General features: G+C 43.0%; 1 protein-coding gene across 3 annotated transcripts in view; it reads left to right on the top strand.

Annotated features, from left to right (window-relative positions):
* The window catches only part of ABL1 (ABL proto-oncogene 1, non-receptor tyrosine kinase), a 171,156-nt gene that overhangs the window by 121,000 nt on the left and 33,985 nt on the right, over positions 1-16,171 (top strand). The window contains exons 1-2 of one of the 3 annotated variants that reach the window (XM_016961880.4): positions 6,961-7,101; positions 7,246-7,250. The exons of the other annotated variants lie outside the window; for them this stretch is intronic. Coding sequence (XP_016817369.3) covers positions 6,986-7,101; positions 7,246-7,250 — 121 coding nt within the window. The 5' untranslated portion in view covers positions 6,961-6,985. Of the gene's footprint in view, positions 1-6,960; positions 7,102-7,245; positions 7,251-16,171 lie in introns of those variants that run through there. 3 annotated transcript variants of the gene reach the window in all.

The raw sequence follows: 16,171 nt of genomic DNA, 5'->3' as shown, positions 1-16,171 counted from the left end.
AGAAAGGCTATCTGTGCTTCAGAGATGGAGTGGCACTTGGACTTCTCTGTTGTTTTCAATTAAGAATATAAGAGTAAAAATGTGGCCGGGCGCGGTGGCTCAAGCCTGTAATCCCAACACTTTGGGAGGCCGAGACGGGTGGATCATTTGAGGTCAGGATTTCGAGACCAGCCTGGCCAACATGGTGAAACCCTATTTCTACTAAAAATACAAAAAATTAGCCGGGCGTGGTGGTACACGCCTGTAATCCCAGCTACTCGGGAAGCTGAGGCAGGAGAATTGCTTGAACCTGGCAGGAGGAGGTTGCAGTGAGCCAAGATCGCGCCACTGCACTCCAGCCTGGGCGACAGAGCAAGACTCGGTCTCAAAAAAAAAAAAAAAAAAAGAAGAGTAGAAAGAAATGTGAAGCACACTTTAGATCAAGTAGGATTTCTGCTAGAATGCCATGTTTTTCTTTTTAAAAAAGCAGGAGAAATAAACAGGCCTCATTAATTTTCTCACCTATTTTTCTTTCCTTAACCTCTGACTCTACCCTGAAGGCCTGCTTGGAGTCACATATGCAGATCACACTAGTGATGTGGGTGAAACCTGTTTGCCCTTCTTGCCACAGTTTGTGTACCTCACTCCTCTTCTGTCTCTGGGATTCCAGGGGGCTGAATGGCCCAGAGAAGGCTCATCTAGGTGGAGTGGGCTCACAGAGCCTAGCATTTGGAGGGTGGAGATTGTTTATTTGTCCCTAAAAGTTGATGTCTGAGCATTCCAAATCATCTTCAATTAATACATCGCTTATTTTTTCCAAGTTGCTCAAAATTCTGAGCACATTCTCATTTACATCTGTATCGAGTTAGTGTTAGGCATCATCATCTCCACTTTGCAGATGGGTGCCTAAGGCGGGGATGAATGGACTTTTGTAAGTGCAGAGCTGGAGCAAAGTTTAGGTCACAGCTTTGCCAAGGCATTGTTTTGTTTTCCTGGGAGTAAACCGGAGATTTAGTATGGACCTGGCTGGTTTAATTATTGTTTTGGGAAAAAAATCTAAAACTCTTATTCCAACATGTCTTGAAATGAATTATAATGTTGACTCTAAAGTCTCAAAAAAAAAAAAAAAGTTCTAGTACAGCAGACTGCCTTGGGTTAAGCCTTCTTCTAGGAAGGTGTCACTCTAGGAATTCTTTCTTACTGAGTTTTCTTCTTTTCGTTGTTATAGTTAATTAGAGAAAGTAAATGGAATTATCATTTTGTAGTTGGTAGACTTTAACAAGCCTCAGCGATAGTCTCTTAAAGACTGGAAGTGCTATTTGTCTTTTGGGAAAAATAGTTCCTAACATCTGGATAAGTAATCCAGGCTTTCCACTTTCACTGACAGCCTAAATCAGTCAATCAGTGTCGATCAGTCAGTCAGTGTTTATTGACGCCCACTCAGGGTCCCAGGCATTCCCTGTCAGGGAGAGAATTGAATGAGATCAAGTTTTTCATTGTTCTATCAAAGAAGCTTCCACCATAAATGTGGTTTGATGGTGCATGCTACCTGCTACTCAGCCTAGCTGTCAAAGCAACACTGGTAAACATAAAGATGGCTAGCAATTATTAAATGCTTACTATGTGCCAAATACTGTTTTATTACTCTATGTGATCTGATATAGTTATCTTTCATGATAGCACTATGATTATTTCCATTTTATAGATGAGGAAACTGAGTCACCAAAAGGTTAAGTAACTTGTCTAGGGTCACAGAGCCAGTGAGTACTGGAATTTGAACTCATGCTATCTGGCTTGGGAGAGCCCACTTTTAGCCACTGGATGCTCTACTGATTGTGACAATTTGTCTCTTTTGGAATTCACTGTGATTTTCAAAATGGTATCTCCAGAAACTCCTCCAATTAATCCCTGAAATGTAAGGGTAGTCTCTTTTTCTTTTCTAGAAACCTGATCCTGGCAAAATGATTAGCTTTAACAGTAGGATTAAATTTTTTTAAATGTATATAAAAATACTTGTATGTAAGAAATCCTAAAAGGGTATTTAGTGAAAAGTAATTCCCTCTCCTATTCATTTTCCCCACCTAGAGGCAATCACCCTGGAGTTTTATGTGTGTCCTTCTAGAAATACTGTGTGCACATATAAGCATTTATAACATGTGGATTTTGCTCTCCAGCTTTTTGTGAATATGCATGTTTATAGCAGTATCTATTCACCAGGACCGCATTTAGCTTTGCAATATTCGGTCTACTTTGAACACTGAATTTTCTGATTATTTCTTTCCCCTGGAGACGTCAGAGAAAACATGAACACTAGCCTTTTGAATTCAGGGTTTTCTTTTCATTTTATTTTCATTTGTTCATGTGTTTGTATTTACATACATTGTGCCTGAATATTGTACATGTATGTGACAGTTGTGTACTGTAGAATCAAAAACTAATGTCTGTGAACTGAACTCTTCTTGAACTTTTTGTTGTTGTTGTTATTGTTGTTTTTGGAGATAGGGTCTTGCTCTGTCACCCAGGCTGGACTGCAGTGGCACAATCACAGCTCACTGCAGCCTTGAGCTCCTGGTCTCAAGCAACTCTCCCACCTCAGCCTCCCAAGTAGCTGGGGCTGCAGGCACATGCTACCTGACTAATTAAAATTTTTTTTTTTTTTTTTTTTTTTTTGTAGAGACAGAGTCTCACTATTTTTACTAGTTTGCCCGGGCCAAGCCAGTGTTGAACTACTGGCCTCAAGTGATCCTCCCACCTTGGCCTCCCCAAAGTGCATCCCTACAGGCATGAGCCACTGCACTCAGCCTGAACTTTCGAAATTTATTTTAAGGGCCCACTTTTAAATGCTTCTTTTCAGCAGCTAACTTTCCAGCGGATGCTTCATGTGGTGCCAGCCATACGGATACGCTTTTAGAACTTGAGCTTTGGAGGAGCTTATGCTTGCTTTCTGCTCTCTCCTGAGGTCATCAGATACTTCCCTTGTTCAGTAACAAAGAAAGTGAGACTCTTTCTGTTACCTAATAAAAGGCCAGTCTGTCCATTTCATTTTGGGTGCTATTAACATTGTTGACCATTTACAATGTCACAGGCCCTGGCACTGAGCACATCATGTGCAGCCTCACTTAATTTTCACACCAGTGCCCTGAGGTTTCTAGAAAAGAGGGAGGGCCCCAGTTTAGGTGGCAGTACTTTTCAATTTGGAGGCAGGAGATCCCAGTTTTCCTCTGACCTCTCTGAGCTTCCGTGTTTTTACCTCTAAGACAGAGAGACCATTCTCTCTTCAGCCACCTTAGAGGATTGTTTTGAGGGTCTATAAGATGATTGAGGAAAAGCTCTGAAACTGGTAAGAGTTAAATGTATGTTTGTATTATGTTGATACGAGATTCCTCTGAGATGCTCTTTAGTCCAGGCAGGTTTATGGCTCCCACAGCGTTCCTAGGGTCTCATTCTTCTGCACAGGCAGGCAGCTCCCGAGCCAGCCAGCCTGCACCCAAATGCCACCTGTGCTCTTGGCTGGTCTTGCGCATTCACTGAGGCTCACTGTACCTTGGTGTTCCCATTTCTAAAATAAGGCCTGTAGTAATCCCTACCTCACTGAGTTGTTGAGAGCCTTCATGTAAATTGTTTAGCAGGGAGCCTGGCACAGAACAAGAGCCTAGCAGAAAAGTAAGCTGTTGTTATTTTAAGCAAATATTTAGCAGCCTAAAATGGTGGCTTTACCAGTTTCTGTAATGGTTGAAGTGATGACAGAATTCAGCCAATCCCACCCATAGTTTTTCTTGTTAATAAAGCAGTTTGTTTCTAAGTTTGTTTTGATGCGTATAATTAACACTTCCTGTCCTTGATTTTTGGCTGAAAAATGTCTTCTCTTCCTCGCACCCTCTGTTATTCCCGTAGTGAATATTTTCATTGTGGAAGAGAAATTCCCATTGGCTCATGGTTGGCATTTTATTTCTCCTGTCCAGAGACAATATTTCCACAGCCTCAAACGTGAAAACTGAAAATCTGGTGCCACTTACCACCTTGTAAAATCAAGTCATTGTAATTGTGCCAGTATAATCATTGATCTGAAATAAAAGCAGAAAAAAAATCAATGGGTAGCTTTCTTAAATACATAAGAACTAAAGATCAAATGGGATATTGGAAGACTTTAACTTTTCCTCCATAATGGTGGATCTTAATTAAACACACAGAAGAACAATTTATAAAATAAATTCATAGGTTTGTTTGTTCTTTTTTAGTGTCAATTTTTAAAACTATCTCTTTTTTAATTAAAAAAAAATAGAGATGGGTCTCACTATGTTGCCCAGGCTGGTCTCAAACTCCTGGGCTCAAGCAGTCCTCCCACCTCAGCCTCCCAAAGTGCTGGGATTACAGGCATGAGCCACTGCACCCAGCCTAAAACTGTCTCAGAAGTAGACAGCATAATGAACTCCCATGTACTTATGATGTGGCTTTAACAATTATCAGCTTATAGTCAGTTTTGTTTTCTTACATAATGAAGTAACAGTTTCAAAGCCATTAGGAAGAATAGCTTGCTAATTATAATTACTTAGTTTTGATAGTGTAACTTTGTCCTCAGATGAGTAGAATCGTTACTCTGGAACAGGGGTGTCCAATCTTGGCTTCCCTGGGCCACATTGGAAGAAAAATTGTCTTGGGCCACACGTAAAACACACTAACGATAGCTGATGAGCTAAACCAACAAAACAAATCCCACAAAAATCTCATTTCCTTTTTTTTTTTTTTTGAGACAGAGTCTCACTCTGTCGCCCAGACTAGAGTGCAGTTGCACGATCTCAGCTCACTGCAAGCTCCGCCTCCTGGGTTCACGCCATTCTCCTGCCTCAGCCTCCCGAGTAGAGGGTACTACAGGCGCCCGGGGGTTTCACCATGTTAGCCAGGATGGTCTCCATCTCCTGACCTCATGATCCGCCCACCTCGGCCTCCCAAAGCCCTGGGATTACAGGCGTGAGCCACTGCACCTGGCCAAAAATCTCATAATGTTTTTAAGAAAGTTTGCAAATTTGTTAGGCCACATTCAAAGCCGTCCTGGGCCATATGCAGCCTGTGGGCCATGGGTTGAACAAGCTTGCTCTAGAAATTGGTTTTCAGGCTGGGCGTGGTGGCTGACGCCTGTAATCCCAGCACTTTGGGAGGCCGAGGCAGGTGGTCCTGAGGTCAGGAGTTCGAGACCAGCCTGGCCAACATGCTGAAACCCTGTCTCTACTAAAAATATAAAAAATTAGCCGGGCGTAGTGGCGAGTGCCTGTAATCCCAGCTACTCAGGAGGCTAAGGCAGGAGAATTACTTGAACCTGGAAGGCAGAGGTTGCAGTGAGCCGAGATCTCACCATTGTACTCCAGCCTGGGCAACAAGAGCAAAAACTCCAGCTCAAAAAAAAAAGTTGGTTTTCAAATCCTTCTTTCTTTACCATGTTACACCATAAATATTTTTGTTATATTGCATGTGTTGAGTACTGGTGATAGGGAAGACAGAGAGAAATAGGTGGGAAGGAGAGAGAGAGAGAGAGAGAGAGGGAGGGAGGAAGGGGAGACAGAAGGGGGAGATCTATAGAGACAGAGACTGAGAGACAAATACAAAAAGGTTGAGACAGGAAAGGGGAAAAAAACAAGCTGGGAGGGAAGGAAGACTGAGAGAAGGGAGACAAAGAGGAATAGGATGGCCAGTGGGGCTGGGGTGGGTGGGTACAGAGAGAGAATGAGTGAGAGCAAGAGAAGCGCAGGAGACAGATGATGGACAGGCAGCTGATGTCTGGATGGGTAGCTGGAGAGAGAGGCCATCAGTAACTTCACATCTCTCTGTTTCCATTTCCTGCCCTCAAATGCCTTCATAATAGAGTCTACCTAATAAGGTTATAGGGATTCAGTGCAGATGAAGTGCTGGCACTCGGTCCGGGATCAGTAAGTATTAGCTATTATTCTATCACATTAAGTTGCATAAACTTTAACCTCATTACTCTTAAATTCTCTATAGAAACCTAGTCTTTATCTGTCTTACAAGCCCTCAAATTTAGCTAATAGCATTGTTCATTGAATACCTTAAAATTGTATTTAAAGACAGGCCATGAATAGAATTAGGCATTGCTTTTTGAAGCCAAAATACCATGAGGGTGGGGAGGGTCATGTTCATTTACCCAGATCAGCAATAAAAATACTAATGGCTAACAAGGCTTTCTGGGGAAATTGCCTGTCATTGGGTAGCGCAGTTCCTCTAGTGTCAGCTGACCCCGGAGTCCATGAAGACATGTTAAAAGAAGAGGAAATGTGAATGCTTTCAAACCAGCCATGGCTGGCAGCAGAAGGGGAGGCCTTTCAGTCTGTTGCAAATGGCCTGTGACAATAAAAATGCCTTTGTGGGTGTTAGCAGGCTGACTGTGGACAGTCTGGATCTGCGGCCACTGCAGGGATTCCTGGAACCTTTTGGGAAGGTGTCCGGCGAGCTCACTGTGGTGTCTGTTAGGAATCTGGAGCAAATCCTATTTCTTTTGAAAGCACAGAGAACTGTGTTTTTACGTTATACCTTTAGGATTTTGGCCACGGTTTATATTTCAGTCAAAACAAATCATTGTGTTCCCTAGGCTTTTATATAGGTTTTCCTGGTCAGGTTGCATTTGTTTTTCAACTTTACTATCTGTCATTATTGCTGTTCTTATTACAGGTTAACAGATTATTAAACTGCACTTTTCAGTACCTTGTTGCTAAAGACAGACAAGTGCAGGGTGTTCCACATCTGAGTTCACCCAGCAGTGCTGTGTTGTTGCGTTGCACTGAGCAGGCACAGAAGGCTCTGAGATATGAGAGACTTGGTCTCTACCCCAGAGGAGTTTACATTGTTGTGGTGGCAGAAGAGAAGGCGTGGTATAAGAGAAGACGCGGTTGTTCTGTAGTGAGCATCCCAGTGTCAGGTGCCACAGTTGGCATCCATGCAGAAATCTCTGCATGCAGGATTCATTGAGCCCTCCCGACAGCCCAACTAGGTTGATGCCATGCCGTTGTTGCCCTGTTGTGCAGTTGAGAAACTGAGGCTCAGAAACAAATGTCTTCAAGACGTGCTGGTGCTGAGGTTTGAACAAGGCCTGTCCACCCAGAGCCCATGCTTTTTGTACTGCTGGGGACATGTGAACAGATTGCTTACTGGGTGATAGATGCAGGGTGGTGATAGAGACAGACACCAGGTACCCAAATGGGTTAAAGGAGAAGCATCCTGTTGTGGGCGAGGTGATGGGGAGGAGGAAGGACCGGTTAGAGAAGGTTTATGGGAAATGGGGAGGCCAGGAAGAGCAGAAGAGGCTGGGGAAGGAACTCTGGGGAGAGTAAATGGCACTTGTCACAGTGCAGTCAGGAGAGGCAAGCAACAGGAGGCCTGGGGGATCTGAAAGGAGTTTGGGGAGGCTGGAATGGAAAGCAGGAGTAGAGGGCCAGATGCTCCCAGACTCAACCCTGAAGGGCCTGGCATGCCTGCTTCAGGAGCTCAGACTTTTACTATAGTGGTGGAAGGAATAACAACCCCAGCCATTTTTTGAGGGCCTGTGCATGCCTAGGCCCTCAAAAACATGTCCCATGTTAGCTGCAAACTGCCAGCTACCCTGCAAAGCACATCATGATCCCAGCATTGCCCCCGATGACACTGCCAGTAAGTGGTAGCTGACCATTGGGAGACAGGGCCACCTCCCAAGCCCATGCTCTGTTCTGCCTCTCGGCTGGCAGCCATCTCTAGGGGATTTGAAGCAAGAGAGTGACCTGGTCAGGTCTGCATTTGAGAAAGATGGCCCTGATAGTAGGGAGTGGAGGTGGAATGGCCAAAGGGGGACCCAGCCAAGGGCGTGGTAGAGCATGGAAAGGACAGAAGTGATGAGAGATTGAGGAGGAAAAGTGCCAAGATGCAGGGTGGGAACTGACAGAGGATGACTTCCAGCCTCAGTCCTGATATGGGCGTCAATGGCAGGTGTTCAGAATGGCCTTGAAGATAGTGGCATCTCTCTTTATGAGTGTCTTTGTACTCCATTTCCAGTAATTGGAGACTTTTTCACCATAGATTCTTGGAAGGTGACACAATTTTTTTTTTTTCTTTTTGGTTGAGGGAGGGGGACAGGGACTGTGTATCTTCAGAAAGGTTAATATTTGAGGCCAAGGCAGGCAGATCACTTGAGGTCAGGAGTTCAAGACCAGCCTGGCCAACATGGTGAAACCCCGTCTTTACTAAAGATATAAAAATTAGCTGGGCATGGTGATAGGCGCCTGTAATCCTAGCTACTCAGGAGGTTGAGGCAGGAGACTTGCTTGAACCCGGGAGGCGGAGGTTGAAGTGAGCCAAGATCGCGCCACCGCACTCCAGCCTGAATGACGAGTGAAATTCGGTTTCCCCACCAAAAAAAAAAAAAAAAAAAAAAATACCTAGTTTCTACCAGAGACAGTCACAGGCACTGTACTTCTACTGTGGTTTGTTACCTGTGTTCTTAAAAAAATTAAATGCTACATTTTAGTAAGAGGTTAGTGAAATAAAGTTTTAATTTTTCCCATCAGAGGACATGGAGCCCTTGAATTCTATCCCAGACTCCCAGGGTCTTCCAGGTTAACAAGTCCTGCAGTAAGGAATTGGCTCAGTAAAACCTCATCATTCTCACAGGAAGAGCCTAAAAAGGAGACTGGGATAAATTAGTGAGAAGTCCAAATTATGCAATTTTCTTTTAAAATAAATGCAGTTTTATTACTTTCCACTTGTAGCCATTATAGGCAGTAGATTAAATGAGTTTCTAGAGAAACCTCCTTTAAAAATAAAGTTATTTAATTAGTCCAAGGTTTAAATATTTCCCCTGGAATCTTTTACATGACAATGTCTTAGCCAGACAATTTTTAAGAAACAAAATTCTCCATCCTAACTCCTATCCCCATCAACAGTCCAAATCTTAACCTTTCTTTTTTTTTTTAGACAGAGTCGAGCTCTGTCGCCCAGGCTGGAGCGTGGTGATGCAATCTTGGCTCACTGCAACCTCCACCTCCCGGGTTCAAGCGAATCCCCTGCCTCAGCCTCCCGAGTAGCTGGGACTGCAGATGTGTACTACCACGCCCAGCTAATTTTTGTATTTTTAGTAGAGACGTGGTTTAGTAGAGACGACTTCCCAAAGTGCTGGGATTACAGGAGTGAGCCACCACACCTGGCCAGAAACCAGGTGTTTCATATCAGGTAACAGTTGTGATTATTATTCACACCACTACTTTGAAATGACATAGTTGCCACTGGATCTTGTTATTTAATGTGCGAATAAAGAGACAGTTATTTAATGCATTAATAAGAGCTATATTACAAGTTTTTAAAAGTATTTTGAGGACTGTTTCAAAAAGTCTTTTGAGGACTGTTTTCCTTTGCAATCCTCTGTAAATGCACCATTGCATTCCAACCTGGGCAACAAGAGCAAAACTCTATCTAAAAAAAAAAAATTCATCCACAGGACAGCGCTGGCCTTCCGTCAGACTTTTGATGTTGAGTCTGTAAGTTTTCAGGAGCTGTGTTTCTCCAAGGAGCAGGGCTACTGCTGGTTCTTTACGTCTTTCCCCCACTGCCCTGCCCCTCCCTGCACCCTAGCAGCTGACACAGTGTTTTGGGGTCTGAAGATAACACAAAGGCTGTGTTCAGTTAAACATATGTCTGTGTGTGTGTGTGTGTGTGTGTGTGTGCGCGCGCTTGTGTGTGTGTGTTTTAACAATTCTAACTTCTCTGGGTGAAGGTGTAAATTACAAAATAAAGGACCATGTAGAAATAGATAAAATGACTTTCATCAAGCTCAAAATGTGGGAAATAATACTTTTCCTCTAAGCTCATATTTTGAAAAGTTGTGTGAGACTGTTATAAAATAACTTGAGAATAGTCTGAGCATGATCTCATCCGCTGGAACGGAGTATGAAATAAAACACGAAGCCTCCTTTTAGAAGGATCTGTTTTATAGATTTTTAAATTACAGAGATTCCTTGAACTGGAGGATAATAGTGAAGGACCCACAAAGGAAATATGAATAAAGCAGCACAAATTTAAATAATTGAATGTGAGCAAAATTAAAGGGAACGTTGTCACGTCTGACATGCTCCATCCTCCTGTCCCCCCCACACTGAACCGTCTCCAAGAACCTTCCGGAGAGCCCACAGTGTGAACAGTAATGAATGCTCCATAGCTGGCCCCCTTGCACTCTAGTGGGAACTATGATGTTGGGCACAAGTGCCAGCAGGAAGGTGGGAAGCTTCCCGGGGATGTTTTTCCTGGAGGTCAAGTCCCCCCTTGGGCTGTGAAGTAGCCGGTACTGGGGTTCATGGGCATTTCCCTTCCCTGACTGTTCGCCAGCGTCTGGCGCAGCACCAGCAGCCCCTGGAAGTCTAGGCCAGATATGCCATGTCCGAGAATCTTTTGTAAACATTTTTCATCAGTGACTCACAGCTTTGAGAAAGGATTATTTTTATATAAAACGATCTTTCAATTTTCCTTTAAAGACCCAAACCATTTTCTTAGAATACTGTCTAAACAAGTTAATCATGCACAGATCCAGTGAATTCTGTGGCCTGGTTCTTATAAAATTTCCAAATAATTTTATACTGTCCTAGACAGAGCCAGAGCTTTTTAGAGGTTTGAGGCATTTTTTAGATGTATCACCGTTCTCGGTGCTCAACTAGCTAATTAGTGATTTTTTCTGAGTTTACTTGGTGAGTGGAAACCTTTTTGTTAACATTATGACAAAATAACAATATGGTTTTCAGTGGAGTGAGAGGCACTTTTGAAGATCCAGATCTTAGATCCAGATCTTAAATCTATTTAAAGTATGACTCAGAAAGGAGGCTGCAGAAAATGTTCACTAAAAAAATTTAAGAATAATAGCAGATGCTAAAATTTATTTCCCAAGACAATAGCCAAAAAGATCTGCTGGAAGAACAGAAGAAGGGAACTAGTTGGGGCATCTTTTTTTTTGAATGAAACCTTCAGCCTTCTTTAGGGGAATCTTACTTCCTGACAGAGGGACCGGTGGCAAGTTTGTGTCTTAAGCAAGAAAGATTTAAGTACATTCTGCAACTTTGGCCTTGTAAGCTGTGATCATTTTTAAGGTTGACGAGCATAGTTCACTATGAAATGAAGCAAGTAACTTGGCATTTATACATTGTGAGTCAATTTTGACATCAGCCTGGATTGGGAATTGACTGGAAGGTTTTGGTGTTGGACTGTGGCTATGCTTCAGTGTCTCGGTCCAGAGGCATGCATGAGCAATACTTCCCTTTGGGCTTTAGCCATTAATTTGTGGAATAGAGCAAGAACTGGAGAGGAAAGTCGAGAGACTGCCTTGGATCGCCTGACGTCCTGTTGAATCAAAAAGCAGTGGGAGGCCCTTTCCTTCCTAACAAAGGCCTCATCCTCTTGCATAACATTCCCAGCATCTGTCGACATGTTCGGGACCATCCCACTTTAACCCACACTTCAAGTGGATGGCCACCTCTGGGCGGAGATCTGCATTCTGCTTATTCCAGGTGTTTTCCAGGCCACTTCCCCGATTATGTAACTTTGATCAAATCCAGATGCGGCAGAATGTTTGATAGAAGAGGTCAAATGGCATTTGAGAAGAAAAGCATTTCTGTATTCATGACTTTGGTTTAATTTCCTGTGTGGGCCTGGTCTGCCAAAGTTGTATGCTCATGGCCACGAGGTTGACGCACCAGAGGGAGGCACTCAAGTGCCTTTTCAGGACAGCCTGAAGGAAGCCTCCCTCCCCCAGCATGCTTTTTCATGTTAAATTATCAATTATGTAAGTTTAGGGCCAGGCACGGTGGCTCCTGCCTGTAATCCCAGCACTTTGGGAGGCTGAGGTGAGTAGATCACTTGAGACCAGGAGTTCAAGACCAGCCTGGCCAACATGGCAAAACCCCGTCTCTACTGAAAATGAAAAAAAAAAAAAAAAGCTTAGCCAGGCGCAGCGGCTCATGTCTGTAATCCCAGCTACTCAGGAGGCTGAGGCAGGAGAATCACGTGAACCTGGGAGCTGGAGGTTGCACTGAGCCTAGATCGCACCACTGCACTTCAGCCTGGGCGATGGAGTGAGACTCCAACTCAAAAAAAAAAAATTTTTAGTTGGCTTCTATTAAAGCTTTTATATGTTTGTCATTGTTTTCTAGTAATAAAAACAATCCACATTTATTGTGAGAAATATACCATAATATAGAGAAGTATAAAGAAAATGTAAGGCCAGGCACGGTGGCTCACGCCTATAATCCCAACACTTTGGGAGGCTGAGGCAGGCTTATCACCTGAGGTCAGGAGTTCGAAACCAGCCTGGCCAACATGGTGAAACCCCGTGTCTACTAAAAATACAAAAAAAGTAGCCGAGTGTGGTGGCGGGCACCTGTAATCCCAGCTACTCAGGAGGCTGAGGCAGGAGAATTGCTTGAACCCAGAAGGTGAAGGTTGCAGTGAGCAGAGATCATGCCATTGCACTCCAGCCTGAGTGTCAAGAACGAGACTCCGTCTCGAGAAAAAAAAAAAAGAAAGTAAATTTAAAGCACTTAAAGTCCCACCACCCTGAGTTAACTACTGTTCACAGGTTGGTGAAATTCCTCCTCGTCTTCTTTCAATTTTTTCATAATTGGGACCATGCCTATATACTGGAATGTAATATAAACACTTAATATATTATTGTGAGTATATTCTCAGACTTAAATATTTTTTTCCAAAAATATTTTGAGTGGCTTTTAAAATATATCCTATTTTATGCATGCAGCATAAACTAACTTATCCTGTGTTGATAGATATTTTGTACTTGCCCTTTTCTGTGCTGTTATTTAAAATTAGTGTATAGAAATCATTGTGTTGATCACTTAGGATAAATTCCTAGAGGTAAATCAGATATTAAATTCTTTATAGACTTCTGGTTCATATTCCAGTTGCCCTCAATTTATACACCTACTACTAGCATTGTATGAGAGTGCCCGTTTCTCTGAAATCTTACCCACACTGGCTGTCAGCGTCAAAAAGATGTATCTGCAGATTTGGCAAGGAGTTTGCATTTCTTTGATTATTATCAAGCGTTCACACACTTTCCATGTTTAATGGTAATTTTTTTTTTTTTTTTTTGAGACGATGTCTCACTCTGTCGCCCAGGCAGAGTGCAGTGCCGCGACCTTGGCTCACTGCAGCCTCCGCCTCCCAGGTTCAGGTGATTCCCCTGCCTCAGCTCCTTAGCAGCTTGGATTACAGGCATGCACCACCATGCCCGGCTAATTTGTGTATTTTTAGTAGAGACGGGGTTTCACCATATTGGCCAGGTTAGTCTCAAACTCCTGACCTCAAGTGATTGCCGGCCTTGGCCTCCCGAAGTGGTGTGATTACAGGTGTGAGCCACCGCACCTGGCCTTTAATGATAATGTAAATTTTTTGTGAATTGTTTATTCATGGCTTTGCCCCATTTTTTCCGTAGTGGAGGGATTTTTCTTTTTCTTTGCCCCCCGCCATTCAGAAAAATTACCAAATATTGTAATAATGTAATTTAGGACTTACCCTTTCAGAGAAACAGTTCCTGAAGGTTGACTTCAGTTAGTAGTACAGAAGCAAGACTTGAAGCCCTTCATGGTTTATGTTCTGTTGGTTTATCCCAAAGAGATGTTTTAGAGCACATTCATTTCTGAAAGTTCTCGGTCGTGTTCCCGGAAGTTTGATCAGGTGGGTTCTTTTTTTTTTTTTAAAGATAATTTTTTTTTTTAAAGATAATTCAGAATGAGGCCCACCCCTGAGATGGTATTATTACCCAGGAAAGAATGCGTGAGGATCCTCTAAATCCATAGAGAAGGAAAACTAAAACAATTTTGTTACCATTTGTTTGGCTCAAGCATCTGGTAGATCCTTCAGTTCTTTTCAAATTAGAATTTTCCTCTCTCTTTTTCTTTTTTCTTTCTTTCTTTCTTTTCTTTTTTTTTTTTTTTTTTGAGATGGAGTCTTACTCCATTTCCCAGGCTGGAGTGCAGTGGCACAATCTCGGCTCACTGCAGCCTCACCTCCCGGGTTCAAGCAATTCTCCGGCCTCAGTCTCCTGAGTAGCTGGGATTACAGGTACCCGCCACTAATTTTTGTATTTTTGCCTGGCTAATTTTTGTGTTTTTAGTAGCGATGGGGTTTCGCCATGTTGGCCAGGCTGGTCTCGAACTCCTGACCTCAGGTGATCTGCCCACCTCAGCCTCCCAAAATGCTGGGATTACAGGGGTGAGCCACTGTGCCGGGCCTCTCTTTTTAAGATAATAAAAATTATTAAACATCATAATGACATGATTTGGGATTTACTCTTTCAGAGAAACAGTTCCTGAAGGTTTACTTCAGTTAGTGATTTTTATTTTTATTATTTATTTATTTTTTGAGATGGAGTCTCACTCTGTCTGCCAGGCTAGAGTGCAGAGACGAGATCTCAGCTCACTGCAACCTCCGCCTCCCAGACTCAAGCGATTCTCCTACCTCAGCCTCCTGAGTAGCTGGGACTAGTAGCTGGAACTACAGGCGCCCGCCGACACCATGCCCGGCTAGTTTTTTCTATTTTAGTAGTGACGGGGTTTCACTGTGTTGCCCAGGTTGGTTTTGAACTCCTGAGCTCAGGCTCAGGCAATCTGCCTGCCTCAGCCTCCCAATGTTCTAGGGTTACAGGTGTGAGCCACTGTGCCTGGCCAAGTTAGTGATTTTTAAATTGTAGTTCCTTAAATGAGTATTTTGGATTTCACTCCACAATGTTCTTCAACTGTAAGATCTACTTGAGGTGATTTGATTTGGTGGTTTACAAGAACTCGTCTACACATTGTCTTTATCACAAAGAAATTCTGGAGCGTTTGAGCCCTGTTCAAAAAAAAAAGACAAGAAGAAACTTCAGGAACAAATAACCTGTTTGACCCTGTAATGAATAATATTCACACATTTTCTAATTTAAGAGCTGTTAATTGATTTCCAACTTTTAGAATCTGTTTCAGACAAAACATGGAAGTTTAGTAACAGTTTTTTCTATTCTGTAATAATAATTGCCACAAGGTAAAAAAAAAAATTTTTTTACAGAAGAACATATTTGAGGGTGGTCGTGGGGGCAAGAAAGCTGGAAGGGCGGGTGGGATGTTAATAGCCTTGTCTTGTGAAGTAAGTCCTCAGAGATGCTGTCCTAGTTGGAAGAACAAGCAGTGAAGGTGTGTGTCTGTTACGGAGAATAGGACTCCAGTGATCTAGCTGGTACTTAGAGAGGTGGGGGTGATCACCAAAAAAACAGCTCTGCCTCTGGGAGCGGAGAGGACTGGGATAGAAAGTATTTGTCTTTCATTTTAAGCCCTTCTGTACGATTTGACTTTTCTTTTTTTTTTTTTTTTCTTTTTTTGAGATGGAGTCTCTCTCTGTCACCCAGGCTGGAGTACAGTGGCACGATCTTGGCTCACTGCAACCTCCGCCTCCCGGGTTCAAGCAATTCTCCTGCCTCAGCCTCCCAAGTAGCTGGGACTACAGGCACCTGCCACCATGCCCGGCTGATTTTTGTATTTGTAGTAAAGACAGGATTTCACTGTGTTGGTCAGGTTGGTCTTGAACTCCTGACCTCATGATCCACCCCTGGCCTTTTTTTTTTTTTTTTGAGACGGAGTTTCTCGTTACCCAGGCTGGAGTGCAGTGGCGCAATCTCTGCTCACTGAAACCTCCACCTCCTGGGTTCAAGCGATTCTCCTGCCTCAGCCTCCTGAGTAGCTGGGACTACAGGCGTGCATCACCATGCCTGGCTAATTTTTGTATGTCTAATGGAGACAGGGTTTCACCATGTTGGTCAAGTTGGTCTCAAACTCCTGAACTCAGGTGATCCACACACCTTGGCCTCCCAAAGTGCTGGGATTACAGGCGTGAGCCACCATGCCCGGCTAAAGCAAGAAATTTTCGCTGCATATTTTAAGCGAAGGCAAATGCATATGTGGATAGACTGTTTTAATTTGACTAAAGTCATATTGAATCGATGAATTTTAGAAGCTCAAACTATTGGGGAACAATAATTACCACCTTGGAGTGAAAATACTTAATTTCCACAAGATTTAGTAAAGGAAGAGTTTTTTAAAAACCACCTTAATAATAATAGTATGTATAGATGTTAAGAAATGAAATAGGAATGTGTAATGTTGGAAACACAAATATTTTTGCTTCTGAGAAT

Source organism: Pan troglodytes, chromosome 11 (genome assembly GCF_028858775.2).
Source record: "Pan troglodytes isolate AG18354 chromosome 11, NHGRI_mPanTro3-v2.0_pri, whole genome shotgun sequence".
NCBI lineage: Eukaryota > Metazoa > Chordata > Mammalia > Primates > Hominidae > Pan > Pan troglodytes.
This window is presented reverse-complemented; position numbering and strand designations above follow the sequence as displayed.